This window comes from Psittacula echo (assembly GCF_963264785.1).
Source record: "Psittacula echo genome assembly, chromosome: 5".
NCBI classification, from domain to species: domain Eukaryota; kingdom Metazoa; phylum Chordata; class Aves; order Psittaciformes; family Psittacidae; genus Psittacula; species Psittacula echo.
This window is the reverse complement of record NC_137739.1, coordinates 69,146,873-69,163,658: the sequence shown is the minus strand read 5'-3', so window position 1 is coordinate 69,163,658 and position 16,786 is coordinate 69,146,873. Positions and strand designations below refer to the sequence as shown.

Sequence of the window (16,786 nt, the reverse complement as noted above, 5' to 3'; positions counted from 1 at the left end):
CAAAACCTAAAACATATTCATGATCATGTTTAGATTATAGATTACTTCCAGAATGGGATATAACCTAGTACTATGCGAAGTACACTTACCTGTTTAGATTTTGAACTTTTCTGACCTACTTTTGCTTTCTTATTAAAATATTTTTCTTTATTTCAGCTAAGGTTATATATATATATCCCATGAACATTTTAAAATGCAAAATAAAACCAAAATACTAGTATAGAGAGACTAACGGTTTACGTCTTCCTCTCCTCATTTTTTGATTATTGTGGTGGGTCATATTTAGCCTTAAAAGAATTTTAAAAGAAAACCAGGGTACACTCAAGACCAAAAACCATGTAACTAACTCACATTTTTAAGATACCAAACCAAAACATTCTGACAAAGAATAATTATTGAAATATGAATAAATAAATATTTATGTATATATTTACTGAATACTTAAATACACAGAATGATCTGCCACAGTGGTGGAATTGCTTCAAAGATATTCTGGGACAGGAGATGTATATAATTATTTGCTTCTTTGTTTATATTAGTGCTTCTCTCAAGTGCACAGCAAAAAACAAACTGCATATGTGACAGCCTTCACGTGTATCATTAAAACACTGTCTGTATTCTTAATTCACAATAAACTCACCATATGAATAATAACTTGAGTATTGTGAGTTACTGGTAGTGCTGTTAGCATTTTCTGAATCTGAAAACCCCAGCTTAAATTTGCCAAAGGTTTGAGTATACCCAATTATCTGCTTAACTGGCTGCTTAATGACAGCACAGATTCTAAATACAGTGGTAATGAAGACTTTTCACACATTACAATCGTGAGTTTTATAGATTGGCATGTGCAGACATGCTTCATTAGAGCAGTTTTCTCATCTTGTATTTTCTTTCTCCATATTCTACTTAGTACAGGGAAAGCAGACACAGCAAAACATTTAGGAACTGGGTTGTAAAGGAAGTGTACTTGGTTGTCTAACCATCTGTAGCTTGAGATGATCTTCATTTCTGTATCCTTGCAGTAGGCTTAAATACTCTAAAAAGAACTGCTGGCAGTTATAAAGAAAACTCTAATTATCTCTGAAGAGACTGTTTATATAAATGTATCATTTATTTAGAACATTTCCCTGCAGTTTCCCTAAGTATGAAAGTTATTGTTCAATAGACCCAAAATTACCACATTAGATGGCAACGGCATATACCAGGACTGAGGAAAACCTTGTGATCAAGACAGGAAAATTGAGTCCAGAAAAAGGTAATGTATGTAATGAAGGACGTCGCATTCTAACAGCAGCTTGCATTTACCTGCAAAGCTTCCTTCACCTAAAATGTTTCGCAGGTAGTGTTCATTTACTTAAGCCCACAAATAGGAATCCACCTACACAACGCTGAATGTAGAAGTCTGTTGCAAAGGTGGCAGAATCAAGTCAGTTAAAATTGAGCTCTGAGACAGCAATGACCACAGAGCAGTAATCACTATCATATTTTTCAAAGATTAATGAAATAGTTAAGGGAAGAGCAGTAGAAAAAAGAAGCAGCAATAAAACAATCCTCCAAATAGGCTACTGTCAGCTTTGGGAAAGGTGAAAGTTAGCGAAAAAGCAACCAGGTTAACCCAAGGGTCTGGCTACAGGCATAGCTAAGAACAGAGCTCAAAGGGGTGCAAGGAGCACAGATACAAACCTGCAGAACATAGACATTTTGTCAACAGGCTGGTTCTGATCCCACCTGCATCCTTAATTTGAGATGCTTAGGTTGTTCTTTTAACTGTGGTAGATTTCCTTCATTACTGGTATTTTTTAACATCTGAAAAAGTGGGCTATTCAGCTAAACCTCTACATAAAGTCTCCAGCCTAACAAACCTGCAACTGTGATTTGACATCTAAAAGAATGTATAAATGCATTTAAAAGAAAAACACTCCCATCGTGGTAATTTCTTGCATTGTTGGTTGGCCATTTTGTTGTTGTATTTGAAGAAGGACCTCTCACATATCCCAAAGGCAAGACAGCTAAAGAATGGAATGGAAGGGAATAGAGCAGTTCATTTGGAAGGAACCTTCTGCCTGACCACTTCAGGTCTGACCAAAAGTCAAAGCATGTTATTAAGGGTGTTGTCCAAAATACCTCTTAAACACTGATAGGCTTGGAGCATTGACCATATCTCTAGGAAGCCTGTTCCAGTATTTGACCACCCTCTTTGTAAGGAAATGTTTCCTAATGTCAAGTCTGAACCTCCTCTGGTGCAGCCTTGAATCATTCACATACATCCTATCCTATACTAGGGAGAAGAGAGCAGCACCTCACTCTCCACTTCTCCTCAGGAAGCTGTAGGGAGCAATGAGGTCTGTGGATCAGTGCCCATGATGGAAGAGCTATCTTCCAGGGATTATAGAGATATTTATGACTTCCAAAAAATTAAGTGTGCATTGATATAGCATAAAGGGTAAATGAGAATTTTTCTCAGTACCTGGATGAAAGCAACAAAGGTATGATTTATCTGGAACAACTGGGAAAGGAAAATACTGAATAATGGGGAAAAACAGAAAACAGATAACACAAAAGCTCTTGGAACAAGGTAGTGTCTAATGTGTGAAGCCAGGTGACTTTTAGTCCTGTCAGAACTCACAAACCTATAGAGCCAGCTATGTTCTGTCTTGCTGTTATCTGCCACTGGTGTCAGCAGCACTGTAGCCACAAGGCACTGCACCAAACCAAGTCCTCTCAGAAAGGAGACTGCTGGGAGAGCAGGCAGCAGCTCTGCGTGAAAGCCACTCATGTAAAGCAAGGCTGGTTTGCTTAAGTTGTACTCCAGCATGACATAGGTACATGAGACGAGCTGATCAGAGGAGAGTATCCATGCTCAAGATCCAAACCAACAACTTTCCCTAGACATTAATAAACTAATACTGAGAAAAAATCTGAACTGCCTGCAACCAAACTAGAAAATCCATTCAAGGAAAATAAATAGATGCTAATGAATACTTCTGGAGGCCCCAGCTTACACTTGGTATACTCCTTAACTTGAAGAAATCACAATCTAAATGAAAGCAATAAGTAACAGGTGGATGGATACGGACTATTATTAACCCTGATTCCTAAATGGAAAACAAAATTATTAAGAGATTCAAAGCCTGGTTGTAATTTACACCATAATCTACCTTTGTAACAGAGAACAAGTAATTTAGAATGAAACTATGAAGGGGCCTAAGAAGTTTCACAAGAAACCGGGGAAATAAACTCAAGTTCCTCTTAGATTCAGTTTATCGTCTTAGTTGTAAACCCCTCCTTCATTTGTGGAGAAAAACCAACACAAGTGATGCCAGCAAAGAGCACTGTCATAAGCATCAATTTTTCTTATATAAGCTGAACCTGACCCCATATGAGTCTTATATTACCAGAAGACAAGTCTCAGCTTGTCCAGAAACTCTGAACAGCTTATCCAGTATCCAGATTTGAGCTCACAAGTGGAGATGGAAGTTTCCTTCTTGTTCCTGCAATACCCATCATCCCCAAATCAGTGAAAACGCAGCTTTGAGTGCCATCTAGAGGAGCACACTCCGCTACAGAAAATACTTTTGTTGGTTCAAGATGCAACTCCTCAAACAGCTTTTCAAACTGCCTCAGCACTCACATGTGCTCATGGCACAGAGCCCAGAGCATGGCACCACGGAGAGATCGGGCACTCCATCTCTGAGCTGTGAAAGTGCTGCAGATCTTGCCAGCCTCGAAAGGCCTGTAGCAGCTCAGCTTCATGCCCCTCTTGGCAGGGCCTCATTCAGGTGCATTTTGGTTCCTGATGCAGACACGGACTGGGTAGTGGGAGTACAGACTTCCCCATCACAATGCTCTGCTTTCCTTTCCTGTCACTTCTGAGAATCACCCAGGGCAAAGCCACCACACAGTGGTGGATATGGACATAAGGAACCAGATGGCTCAGGTTTATGGTCCCTGTGTGACTGCAGCAGAAAAGGAAGCCCAGAGACACAACACTGGTCAGGGTCAGCACCAAGACAGCCCCAAAGGAGCAAGGAGGCTCTCCAAGCACTGCTCACAGAGTAGGTGGGATGCCGTTGTCAACCCAGCACTCACACATCAGCTTTGCTCTGCTTTTGCCATCCCATTTACTGCCTGTGGCCAATGCACAGATATCCAAGCATCCCCAAACACTCAGGGCTCCCGATTTAAATCACAGGTTCTTAATTCTAGAAACTAGCCTCAACACTTAAATATGGGTATTTCACCATACCTCTAATTCCTAAATGCTTTTAAAAATCTGCCCTCGCTATTGTAGGCGATTATTTAAACAGCTCAAAATCTTAAAGTGGCCAGGAGTTTATTGAAAATATGGTTAAACACCTGTAAGCAAATACTGTTAATGGAACATTAAGGTTGAAGTATATAGCTTCCTAAGATAAAATAGCATGGCAATCTGCGTCTCTGATGTACTAAGATCCAGTTGTATCTTCCAGGTTTGCTTTAATATCAGATAGCTTATCATATAACACTGTATGCATTTCATTAACTCTGGAGTGAGGTAATCACACAAAAAAAGAGAAGTGTCAATTGACTAATGGTTTTGCAGGCAGAGTCAACTATGAGAAGTTCCCCCCATGTCAATGTGGATACCACACTGAAACAATTTTTCTGACAAAGACAGAAAGAGAAAACTCCCTGTTCTGCACAGGGAACAAGATTCAAGTGGGGCTTTTTGTTTTATTTTAAATCTATATTTCAATTCACTTCAGAGCCTGCCTCTCCAGTTACAGTCTTTCTGTCCCTGCACATCTTCCAGATTCACTGCATATTTGGAATTCCAGTCTCGCTCAAAAAGATGTTTTAATTGTTCCTGGATAGGCAGTTGCCTTCTCTGCAGGTTGGTTGAATTCTGCTTGATAATTAGTCCCACGCCAGCAGTGTTAATGAAGTAATCTTCTGACCAATTCGAAGTCCCTATGCAATGAAAAAGTACCTAATTAGAAAACATTAATTTCCCAGTGTTCTGTTTGATCCCCATACTTGTTAAGCCCACATTTGCCTGGCTTTGCTGATTTGCTGTACAGCTGCAAATCTCATTAGGACCTATAGAGCAGCAAAAATCAGGTCACCTCCTTCTTATTCCAGACCTCAGGTTTTGGAAAGTGAGTACTAACTGCAACCCTGAAGCTTCATAACCTTCTGATTCCTTACAGCGTGTGACAGAGATGCTCAAACCTCATAATTACAAATATGCGAATAGAGTGCTACATTGAGGTATTAAGAGAGGTAAAAGTCAGCGTTTGATATGAGGTTCTGTGTTTAAAGAAAACGTCCTTAATGGACTTAATTCTCTTGTTAAATGAAAGCAAGAGAAGAAACTGGACCCTGGATCAATAAAACCTTGGGAGCTGCTGTGAGCTCAGCATGCAATGTCAGCTTTTAAACGAGGCGAAGTTGGGAATCCAGCAGCAGGCATTGTCTAGGGCTCTCTCCAAAGCTACCATAATTCAGTAAATCAAATATTGTGGAAAAAATACACATTTTATCACTTAGCACTTCTCCTGGTATGTGCCTTAGCTAGGAAAATCTGCCGTCAATTCCGGAAGGTGCTTAGCCATGAAAACAAATTATCTGCATATCTGTCATCAAAAGACAATTCAGTAAAAAAAAAGTTCTATTAAATGCAATTGGAGCTGCAAGTGCTCAGCCCGCTGAAAGATTAGGCTATTTGCTGGTTTGCATTGCTTGTAGGATGAGCTGACTGAAATGGCAGAGCTCTTTCACATTGCTTTTCTTGAGGGATACTAATAAGAGAGTAAAAAATAAACATAAATCTGACTTCCAGGAATTGAGCAGCAATTGACATTACTGTTTTTTCATTTCCTTTCCTAGAGTTCTGTTCAACAAACAGTGCGTGGAATTAATTCCTCCCAGCAATTTAGTTTTATTAAAGCATCATGTTATATACTAGAGCATCAGCTATCACTGCATCATTACGAGCACACAGTCTGTGAAATTCCTACTGTGCTTGTCACAAGCTGTGAACTCAGACTTGTCATGCTCTGTTCTTATTGGTTCACAGTCATATGAAATAATCTCTTGCTGAACCTGACCTATATTACTGTCTCCCTTTCACATCTCTTCTTCTTTACCCAGAGACTGATTTACATGGCAAAATCGGGTCTTTTTTGATATTGCAGCCCATCCTTATCTCAGCCTCAATCCTACAGGTCTAAATATATGGTGTTTGGATTAATGGAATACATACCAATATAGGCTACTTTATCAGTGACCATATATTTGTTGTGATTCACTCTCCCATGAGGAATATTTGTGTGATTCATAACTGGAACAATGAAGAGTTTCTGGAGAGAGAGAAATTAAAAATATATATAGAAATACCATAGTGAGGAACAGATTGCATGATTGCACAATGCAGATTTTCTATATTTACAAAGAATAGAATAGTACAGAAAGAACAGAATAGTCCACCCACTGTTATTAAATGTACCATAAAACAGATTTTACTCTTATCCAAGAGAACTAACAAATAGTATTTCCACTATACGTAAAATTGGATAAGCAATTGAGATCAGATAAGGATAATGTTTGCTTCACAATGTTCCATTAGTGGCACAGCTATTATCATTACAGGGCAGACAATTAAATGCAGTTTTAGGCAGCTGTTTAATAGATCTGCATTTACCACTGATTGCTGCTCTTATTTTGTGCTAGAACGGGCTGATCACAGACACAAGGGGTACTGTGGGCAGCAATAATCCCTAACTTTTTGTGTTAACTCTTATCAGACTCTACTTTTTTTGTTTTTTGTTTGTTTGTTTGCTTGTTTTTTCCTTTTGGTAAAAAACATTCCATCTTAGTTCTGTGACTTCACTCTCTCATGGTAACTGCATCATGTCAGGAGCTTCCATACCACCTCCCTCCACTTGATGCACTCCAGCCTGGTGCCTATGGCCTGTGTGTAATAGTGTTCACAAACGGGTCCATTTTTCTAGGCAGTCAACAGGGATTTCAATTGTAAAAAACTGACAGTAATTAGACCCATTTAAGATGCTTAATATAGGAAAAGGTCTTTGAAAAGAGCACTAGGTTGCCATATAAACTGTCACTGTTATGGTGCTCAGCAAAAGCTACTGCCTGGATAATCAGAGAATGGTTTGGGTTGGAAGGTACCTTAAAGATCATCCAGTTCCAGCCCCCCTATTATGGGCAGGGACACCTTCCAGTAGGCCAAGTTGCTCAAAGCCCCATCCAACCTGGCCTTGAACACTTTCAGGGATGGCGCAGCCACAGCTTCTCTGAGCAGCCTGTGCAAGTGCCTCACCACTCTCCTAGTAAAGAATTTCTTCCTAATATCTCACCTGGATTTATCCTCTTTCATCTTAAAGCCATTGGCTCTTGTCACAAGTGCTGCAGTTAGGCACATCCCTTGATATCATTAGTAGCTTGCAGTAGCTGCTTCTTCAAGATTATTCCTTGGGCTTTATTTTTTCAAGGACCTGAAACAGTCACTGCAATGCCAGCATGGCTTCACTAAGGGGAAATCCTGCCTGACCAATTTGGTGGCCTTCTGTAATGGGGCTACGGAACTGATGGAAAGGGGTAGAACAGTTGATGTCATCTACCTGGACTTGTGCAAAGCATTGGACACTGTCCCACATGACATCCTTGTCTCTAAATTGGAGAGACATCAATTTGATGGGTGGACCACTCAGTGGATAAAGAACTGGCTGGATGGCTGCACACAAAGAGTTGTGGTCAATGGCTCGATGTCCGGCTGGAGACCGGTAATGAGTGGTGTCCCTCAGGGATCGGTGTTGGGACCGGTCTTGTTCAACATCTTTGTCGGTGACATGGACAGTGGGATTGAGTGCGCCCTCAGCAAGTTTGCCGATGACACCAAGCTGTGTGGTTCGGTTGATACACTGGAGGGAAGGGATGCCATCCAGAGGGACCTCGACACACTTGTGAGGTGGGCTGATGTCAACCTGATGAAGTTTAACCATGCCAAATCCTACACCTGGCTCGCAGCAATCCCAGGCAGAGCTACAGGTTGGGCAGAGAAGAGATTCAGAGCAGCCCTGCGGAGGAGGACTTGGGGGTGTTGGTCGATGAAAAAATGAACATGAGCCGGCTTCAGTGTGAGCTCGCAGCCCAGAAAGCCAACCGTATCCTGGGCTGCATCAAAAGGAGCGTGACCAGCAGGTCGAAGGAGGTGATCCTGCCCCTCTACTCTGCTCTTGTGAGACCTCACTTGGAGCATTGTGTGCAGTTCTGGTGTCCTCAACATAAAAAGGACATGGAACTGTTGGAACAAGTCCAGAGGAGGGCCACGAGGATGATCAGGGGACTGGAGCACCTCCCGTATGGAGACAGGCTGAGAAAGTTGGGGCTGTTCAGGCTGGAGAAGAGAAGGCTGTGTGGAGACCTCATAGCAGCCTTCCAGTATCTGAAGGGGGCCTACAGGGATGCTGGGGAGGGACTCTTCGCTGAGGACTGTAGTGATAGGACAAGGGGTAATGGGTTAAAATGGGCACCGTCAGAGCCAAATAAATCCTCTATTCAGCTTGTTTCTGCCTGTAATAAGTACTGAAAGCAAGCTTGTATCTTGTGGTGTAACAGCCTAATCTATTTGCCACTGCCTAATTCCAAGCTTGCTGGCATTCATGGGTGACACCAGGCTATTCTGCCCCTGCAGTACCACAGAAAATATTGGATTGTATTTGAGGGCACTGATCTTGTTCAACTCCTCATACCAGGGGGACTAAATAGCAATAAATAGGAAGGGCACAAGGGTGCTGGGGATGGACTCTTCATTAGGGACTGTAGTGACAGGACAAGGGGTAACGGGTTCAAACTTAAACAGGGGAAGTTTAGACTGGATATAAGGAAGAAATTCTTTACTGAGAGGGTGGTGAGGCACTGGAATGGGTTGCCCAGGGAGGTTGTGAATGCTCCATCCTTGGCGATGTTCAAGGCCAGGTTGGATGAGGCCTTGGGTGACATGGTTTAGTGTGGGGTGTCCCTGCCCATGGCAGGGGGGTTGGAACTAGATGATCTTAAGGTCCTTTCCAACCCTGGCTATTCTATGGTTCTATGATTCTATGACAATCTGCTTCTCTAAAACCTAGTACTTGCACACACAACTGGCAGCTTAGACTCAAAAAGTCAGTGGGAGGCTTGTATTCTCAAGCTGCCTTTTCAAAATCAGGTTTCTTATCGTACCACGCTGACACTGATGTGAGCATGTGGATTGTTGAGAGCACGTAGGGACCTCAGATAGTAGAGCATGGCTGGGTCAGAGTGGGTCCAGCAGCTGACCAGAAGCCGAATTTGTACTCTGCATTCAAAAGCTGCACGTCTCAGAGCGTTGTCAATGGCTGGCCAGTATCTAGAGAAAAGTAGGAGGGTGGAAAAAGGGGCAGTTTTGAAATAGTTCAGTAGAAAGCTGCAATAATAAACCAAGAATAGGAGTAACATTGTGCACAGGTGGGATCTCGAGTACCTAGTAAGAGGAGCACTTGTGCCTTCACTGGAGGTATAAGTAAGATTTCTGCCTTCTACACAGCCAGTTCATTTCACAGTGCGTTTTGAGACCTCCAGTCTCTGCCAAATTAGGTTGAAAACTATCAAGAAGTTTAAAGCTTAGTAAAGCACATGTACACAGCTACACATACTGCATGGTGCCATCATGCTCATTGCTTTAGGAAACTAAAAATAACAATAACAACTCCAATGTAAAGCCAGATCATACAGCATGAAGTAAAAAGGACAGCGCAGAGCCCAGAGGAAAGCCTAAGAACCACTTTGTAGAATATGGCCATTTCAGGACTTAGTGTGGACACTATCCCTCCCTGCCCCTCCTTGTCCTCTTTAGTATGCCATGTGCCCCCGAGGTAACGGACACATCTGTGCTCTCATGAACATGGGGCTCTCCATTTCCATGACACTTGCTTTGATAGTAGCTTAGGGGAAAAATTTTAACATCCTTGACCCAACTACACAACACTAAGTGCTGGACAATGTACATCCCAAGACTAGTAACTCCAAAATGCCCATATAGGACTTTCATCCTGTAGATCCTAACAAGTGCTGCACGGAGGAAAACAAGCATCTCCAATACAGATTGAAGGACTGATACAGAGAGGTCCAGCACTCGCTCACTGTCCCATGGGCAATGATTAATTAATTTGCCTAACTTATTCCTTGGGCCTTATGTACAAAGCCCTGAATTCTCTAATTCTCCATTGCACATTGTCCTATCACAATCGGCAGACTAGCCATGTGCTTTCAGGGTCAGGCTGTCTTGCAGATCTGAAAAACTCAGAAAAACTTATTTAGAAATCCTATTTTTCAACAGTTTCCAATTTTTAAATATATCAGGTTTGAGTTGATTAACACTCAGGCATTAAGATAGAAGCTTTGTTCCTTCTGCCTCAGCTGCTGGAGGAACCTAACCTGAACTAATCAGCCTCAATTCGTTGCACTACAGCTGGTTGCTGTGGAGATAGCCCGAGGCCCCGCACCGCTTTCCCTAGGCCTTTCAAACTCTTTTTTGCATCTGATCAGGCCCTAGATGTCATAAATGGTGGATTAAGGCTTCAGATGAAGAATGAGGAGTATTAACACACTCATTCCTAAGGGGAAAAAAGACTTTCTGTGAACCTATTCTTAGCTAATAGCAGGAGATGAGAAACACAGAGATTCAACTGTACAACAGAAACCGAAAATCCTCGAAGTTGTTTGATTTATAAAAAGTATCCTCCAACTGGAAGCTCATCTTTGAGATTTCATTTCAAAGACAGTGGAATTATCTGTGTCTATCTATTATCCTTCCTGCTAACACATGCTCAGCAACAACAAAAGACTTTATACCATCATGCCAAAGGACATGATGCATGGTATAATTCTGGCTAAATGGAAAGCTAGAGCTCACCCTATTCCTTACAAGCCACGTTGTACATAATTATTTTGCTTGAGCTTCTTTCTCAGTCAGATTATTTAAACAATTGGAAAACTCAGAAATGTTATAAGCAGATAATACTCAGGACAGTTGGCTGCATGTAAACATCCTAATTCAAGCATATCTAAGAGGATTTGGAGTCTTAGTGATTGCCCCATGGCTGACTAACTTTTTGTATTGCCCAGATATGAGCTGAGGTACAGAGTCTGCATAATTCTGCTGTGACCTTAGGCAGTGGTCCACTACAAAAAACCTGACCATTCCAGATCACCACTACCACCTTCTTTTTGAGAGCACCTGCTGCATGCATGGAACTTTGATGTCCTTAGATGGAACTGTAAAAAAGGGAAAATAAAAGCCCAGAAGTTTCTTTTTAGAGACTGTTTCAGCTTGCAGAGGTCAGCAAAGACAGTTCAGAATCACTCTTTAAACTATGGGTCAAGTACACGAAACAGGCAGCAGAACCAGAAGTCAAGAGTCTTCAGAAGTAAAGAACAGAAAGAAAGAAACAGGAGTGGAAGAGAGGAACAAGAATATTTTCCCTGAAAAGCCTGATGTCAGGTATCTTTCTGCTGTTTCCATTCCTCTCTCTATTCACAAAGCTGCTCTGCTATGTTTTGAAGAGAGCGGTATTCTGATTGTTCCTGATCTGTCACTTCACAGTTTTCTTGCTGTGTGAAGAGCATGGGAGACTGATTTAAACCACTAGTGAAGCACATGGACAGTATTGGATACCATCCTTCCTGTAGCATCAGTATTTGCACAGTCCATGAGGCAGTCAAGAGTTCAGAGCAAAGCCTCAGTTCTCTCCACTCTGAATATTCCTGTTGCAGAAGGGGCGGAATAGCATATTTTTCCTTTAAAAAGGTCAGTCAACTGATTTGTTCAAGATATAAATTGTACATTTCTGGGTGAACGAAACGGCTGGTAGGGAAATATTCCATAACAGAAACATAGACAAATTTCTGTGCCTCACTGATAATACTGGTTATAGCAAAGAGGTCATTGGTGCGACCTTCTGGACAAAATGCTGGAGGGGAAGCCTGAAAAGAAGAAAACACACAGGTCAGTGATTTCATCCTTTTTTCTGTCAGATTCTGTGAGTCATTTATATTCAGACCAGTTCAGTTTTCATTGCAATAGCACGAAACGCTTAAAGTGAACCGCTATCTTTCCTCATGCCTTACATGACCTGATGGGTCAGATACTGATATACTGAACCCACTGGTGATCAAAGAAGACCTGTGCACCCCATTCTGGCCATACTACATGATGGATGAACTGGGTCAGCCCTTATTCGTTGAGCAGTTCCAGAGAAACCTGTTGAATTAATTATTATCCAACTGGAACACAAGTAACTGAGGACTGCTGAAGAAAATTTTCTGGCCTATGTTTGAATACAGTTCACAGTCTATCCTGATACTTCTAAACATACTTACAGAAAAATAGGCTTTTGTCAAGATTCCATTGAATTCTGCTTCCAGAGGCTGATGCATGTTAATGTGGGTAGAATAATTAAGAGGCCAAGGGAATGGGATGGTAGCATTAGGATGTCCAAGATCCCAGTAAGTACTAAATGTTTTCCAGAGGTCTTTGGCCAAGCAGCTGCAGTTGTATATCACAGCACCAAATTCTTTCACCTACAAAGAGAGCAAGCTATGTCACAGCCCCAGAAAGAGCCGCCTCCAAGGGTTTCTTTGCTGTTTCTCCCACTCAATCAGTATTTTACATCATGATGTTCCTCTGTTATGTGCTAGCACATGAATTTTCCCCCATTTTTTTGAAGCAGAGCTTACCTGAGATAAAGATCTCCAGTCCATATTTGCACTACCAATGTATATGTGTTTCATGTCTACAATCCAGAATTTACTGTGCAACACTCCTCCTGCCAAATGTCCAAAATCAACCTTCTTTATGTGAGCCCCTGAAGAAAAGTGGGAAGAGGCAAAAAGAACTTAGACACAGCTGGAGATGGTAATCTATACTGCTTCCCTGATAGCCAGGACATGTCTGGATATCTAATACTTGCAGCCACTAATAACTACCAAAATTCACAAGTGCTCATTCCTGGGGATACAGTAACTTGCAAAAATATGCAAAATGTGAAATTTCAGAAAAATCCTTAAGGGCATGACAACATACACAAAAATCATGAACTAGTGAACACTTAGCACTTGTCCTGTGAACCCACATAAGCACCATGCCAGAATAGGCCCTGGAGACCAGTTTGTCTCAGATGCCCTATTGCAATGCAGAAGTTCTGAGTGCATCACTGAATAATTACCTTTTTCCTCTAAAAGTTCAAGGTCAGTTGAATTAGTCGCCAGAGTTGGAATACTTGCTGCAACATACACAGAGACGTTCTCTGCAAGTAGTCTCTCAAACCTTTTCAGAATATCTTCACCCTGCATGGTACATCGCTAGTTTTTGTATTTTGTTATAGAACATTCAGTAAGATACATGCAAGTACAGTGTTACTAATGGATGCTTTATTTGAAGAAGCCCAACACTAGAAAGGTCACAAATTTTGTCTATTTTAGGATTGCTTCAAGTAGAGAAAAAAGGGAGCAAACATTCTGATCCAATGTATGAATCAAAGTTTATTTTCTGTTGTTTGATGATATTAGAGATAGTGCTTAAAAATACAACCACAAATATTCCAGAATTCAAAGGTGAATGCCCCAAGGAAGATCAACTACTCGATGGTGATGCTCAAGAGATACACTGCATCAGTTCTCCCCAAGGATAAAATAACAGAGGCTGCCGTACACTGAGCTGTCCCTTTAGCAGAGACAAGGCTCAGCCTTACATCTGTCACTTTCCCTTCTTTTTCTGTAGAGGAAATGAGTCATCTTACATCACCAGAACATGTGGAGAGGAAGACAAATGCCAGAGAGCCCATGAGGCCAAGGAAGATGTGCCAGGGCAGAGACAGAGGTCTGGCCTACAGTAATAAACAGGCAGGACCTGGTCTGTCAGCAAACAGCACAATTCCTGACACGTGACTAAACTCCACACCTGCCTGAAACAGGGTGACCTTGTCCCCTCTGCTTTTCAGAATAGTCCCTCAGACCCTGCTCAGGATTGCCTGGGGGGCTGCCAGCTGCCACAGGCCAGAACAGAGCCAAGGGACACTTAAACACGTTGAACAGTAGCAAGGTGAGCCTGTGCCGTGGCCTCTCTCATTTATTTTTGGTGGTGGAGACAGAGAGGCCCTGCAGGAAGCCTGACTGCAAAGGATGCCCAGGAGAAGAATGAATGTCCTAAATGGCTGCCCAATGTCATGGTTCAGGAACATCTGCAAAATGGCTGGATGCAGATGCTGTGCCTGTACATGGGGGAGAAGCAGCCTCTAAAGCAGGTAAAAGTCCAGCAGACTTTGTTTCCTGACTCTTCCAGCTAGCCAGTGGGAATTGGCATGTTCACTTGTGTATACAGATCCTGCAGGCTCTCTGGCCCATGCCACTGGCTGCCGCTACCGCAGGCTGACCATCTGCAGGGTGAGAGAGTGTGGTTTTGAGGCTGATCTCTGTCCGGTTCCTCTTAAAACATGACAGAAATATTCAGAGAAAACAGAGCCCATATGGCGTCTAACTTGGCCGGAGGAGGAAAGTTGGGGTGCTGCTTTAGGCCAGCATGGAAAACCTTTCTGGGTTTGCAGGAAGCATCTGGAAGACAGGCCTCACAGTCAATCTGCCATCTACCACATGTACATACAACCATAAATGTGCTTGTCATTGATTTGCTCCTACCTGCTTGGAAGATGAATCATTGACATTGATATCCTTGCCAGCAAGAGACCAATAGTAAGAAGCCACATAAATCTTTTCCTGGGCTATATCAAGGAGTCTCATCCAGGCTTTGTACAGGGGTTTGGCTGCAGTGCTGTTTATCTCAAAAGCTAAGTCATAAGGAACATTTTCCACCAGTTCAAAGCTGCAAAGACAGTTGCATATTGTGAAGCAAGTGACTGTCACCCAAACAAGAAACTAAGCAGGAAAGCTCTCAAGCCATACACTTGGCCATTTGGGACATCAACCTCAAAAGCAAACAAGCATAGCTGGACAAACAAGCTGGGACTACTCTGTATGCCCAGTCCTTATAGCCAAGCGTATATCATACATAATGATCCTAAATCCAGCACAATGGCTTATCAGTAGCTGTTCTGAGCTCTTTATCTTCTCATCCTAAAGATGAAAAGAAAAGTAAACCCTGGGGCTGGATGTCGCTTTAGTACCCCTTCCCTCTGCCAGGACAATCATCCACTCACCCCTCTGACCTCTGAAAGTAGGTGAGCTCAGCAGCGGCTGCTTTGCCTAGTGGTTGCTCTGCTGCCTCCCACCACTGCCACAAAGGGAGGATGTCTGGAGATGGCGGCGATGCAACAGAGTCACTGGACAGTCAAGGAGTATTGATATTGCTCCTACTGCCCCTCATAACAGGCAACTACTAATGACCCAATGCCTAAAAAACCCCTCACTCTTCCCAAATTAATGGTACTTTGTCACGTGTTATACAATCGGAAGAGAACAAAAGCCATGCTGATACTGTCAGCACTGTAACTATTGTTCCACTGGGTGATTACTTCTCCATGTGCCATCAAGCCTGGCTTACCTGCAGGAGTCATTTGATTCATTGGTGTCCTCCTTAATTATTGTGGCTCCTGATAGATCTCCATAGAGTTCTTCTTTCTCCTCCATCTCCTTGTAAATGTTGACAACTGCTTTTTCTCTGCTAGGATCAACTGTGCTTTCCACTTTCATGAAGTAAACAACCAAGACAACAAGACCAAGTATCAAAATTGCTCCTAAGATTGGAAACTAGAACAGAATGCAAATAGGATAAGATTTAAATGATCACCAAGTCACTGACACACCAGCTAATGGATGACTATCTGTTACAGGTAACTCACAATCTTTGAATAGTAGTTCTGCTTTCAGCTACTGGCAGACAGCACTCTTTAATACACCACTGAAAATGTGGATCAGAAGCTACAGAGGGGTTGGTTTATGTGAGGACTGAGATTTCAGTTTTGGTTTAATTTTTCCTGTGCCAACATACTGAAAAACTTGGGGTTTTTTTCCAGAACGTTGTGATTGATTTGACATTTATTGGCTTTATTTTAGCACAAGCCAAATGGGTGTTCAACAAAAACTCCACAAAAATCAAAAGAAGGAAATCCATAACACACTGTCCAGAGCCAGGGCTGCAGGATTAGATTCCACATTATTCCCTCTCAGCAAGGTTTGATCAGTCTACTGGATAAATCAATGAGGATTGCTGTGTCACTCACTTGTTTACAAATAAGACTGAAACCTATATGGATTTCTAAAATGGGCAGTAAAATCATTTCTCTTAATCTGTTATATCTTTTCAGAAATGCCAGTGTAATCTTAGCTCTTGTAAGCAAATGTAGTGTTTCCCAATAATTACCGTTTTGACGTCTTTTTGATTGTTCACACTTAATTTCATGTTGGAGGTCTCATTAAACATCAGGAATGTTTTTAATGCTTTTTTCACAATCTGAAAAACAGAAATGTATGCAAGAGGAAAAATAAAGCTTTACGGCAGCATTTGTAAAAAGCCAGTTACAGACTAAAAATGCAGGTTACTGCCATTGCTTTATACAGCACTCTGAGATTTAAGTACAGATCTGTGCAACATCCTCACTGTATTATGGGTCTTGAGTGACATTAACAGATTCCAAAGGGAGAGGGAGAGACAGGTCCCTGTGCTTTTTCCCTGGTGTTGTCTACACACCAAAATCACTTCAGTGATAAATGTGTAAAGAACTGCATCGCTGCCTTTTCAAGTTATCCTTCAACA

The 16,786-nt window shown here is 42.0% G+C and overlaps 1 protein-coding gene across 1 annotated transcript; it reads right to left on the bottom strand.

Annotated features, from left to right (window-relative positions):
* Window positions 1-4,535: 4,535 nt before the first annotated feature.
* Window positions 4,536-16,453, bottom strand: PLD4 (phospholipase D family member 4; the record flags this gene model as incomplete). The annotated part of the gene is made up of 10 exons (XM_080619504.1): window positions 4,536-4,950; window positions 6,245-6,341; window positions 9,223-9,388; window positions 11,864-12,003; window positions 12,400-12,600; window positions 12,757-12,884; window positions 13,245-13,365; window positions 14,713-14,896; window positions 15,575-15,780; window positions 16,394-16,453. The coding sequence occupies 10 exons, from the start codon at window positions 16,451-16,453 to the stop codon at window positions 4,742-4,744; spliced, it is 1,512 nt and encodes a 503-aa protein (XP_080475630.1). The 3' UTR covers window positions 4,536-4,741.
* Between the last annotated feature and the right edge of the window lie 333 nt (window positions 16,454-16,786).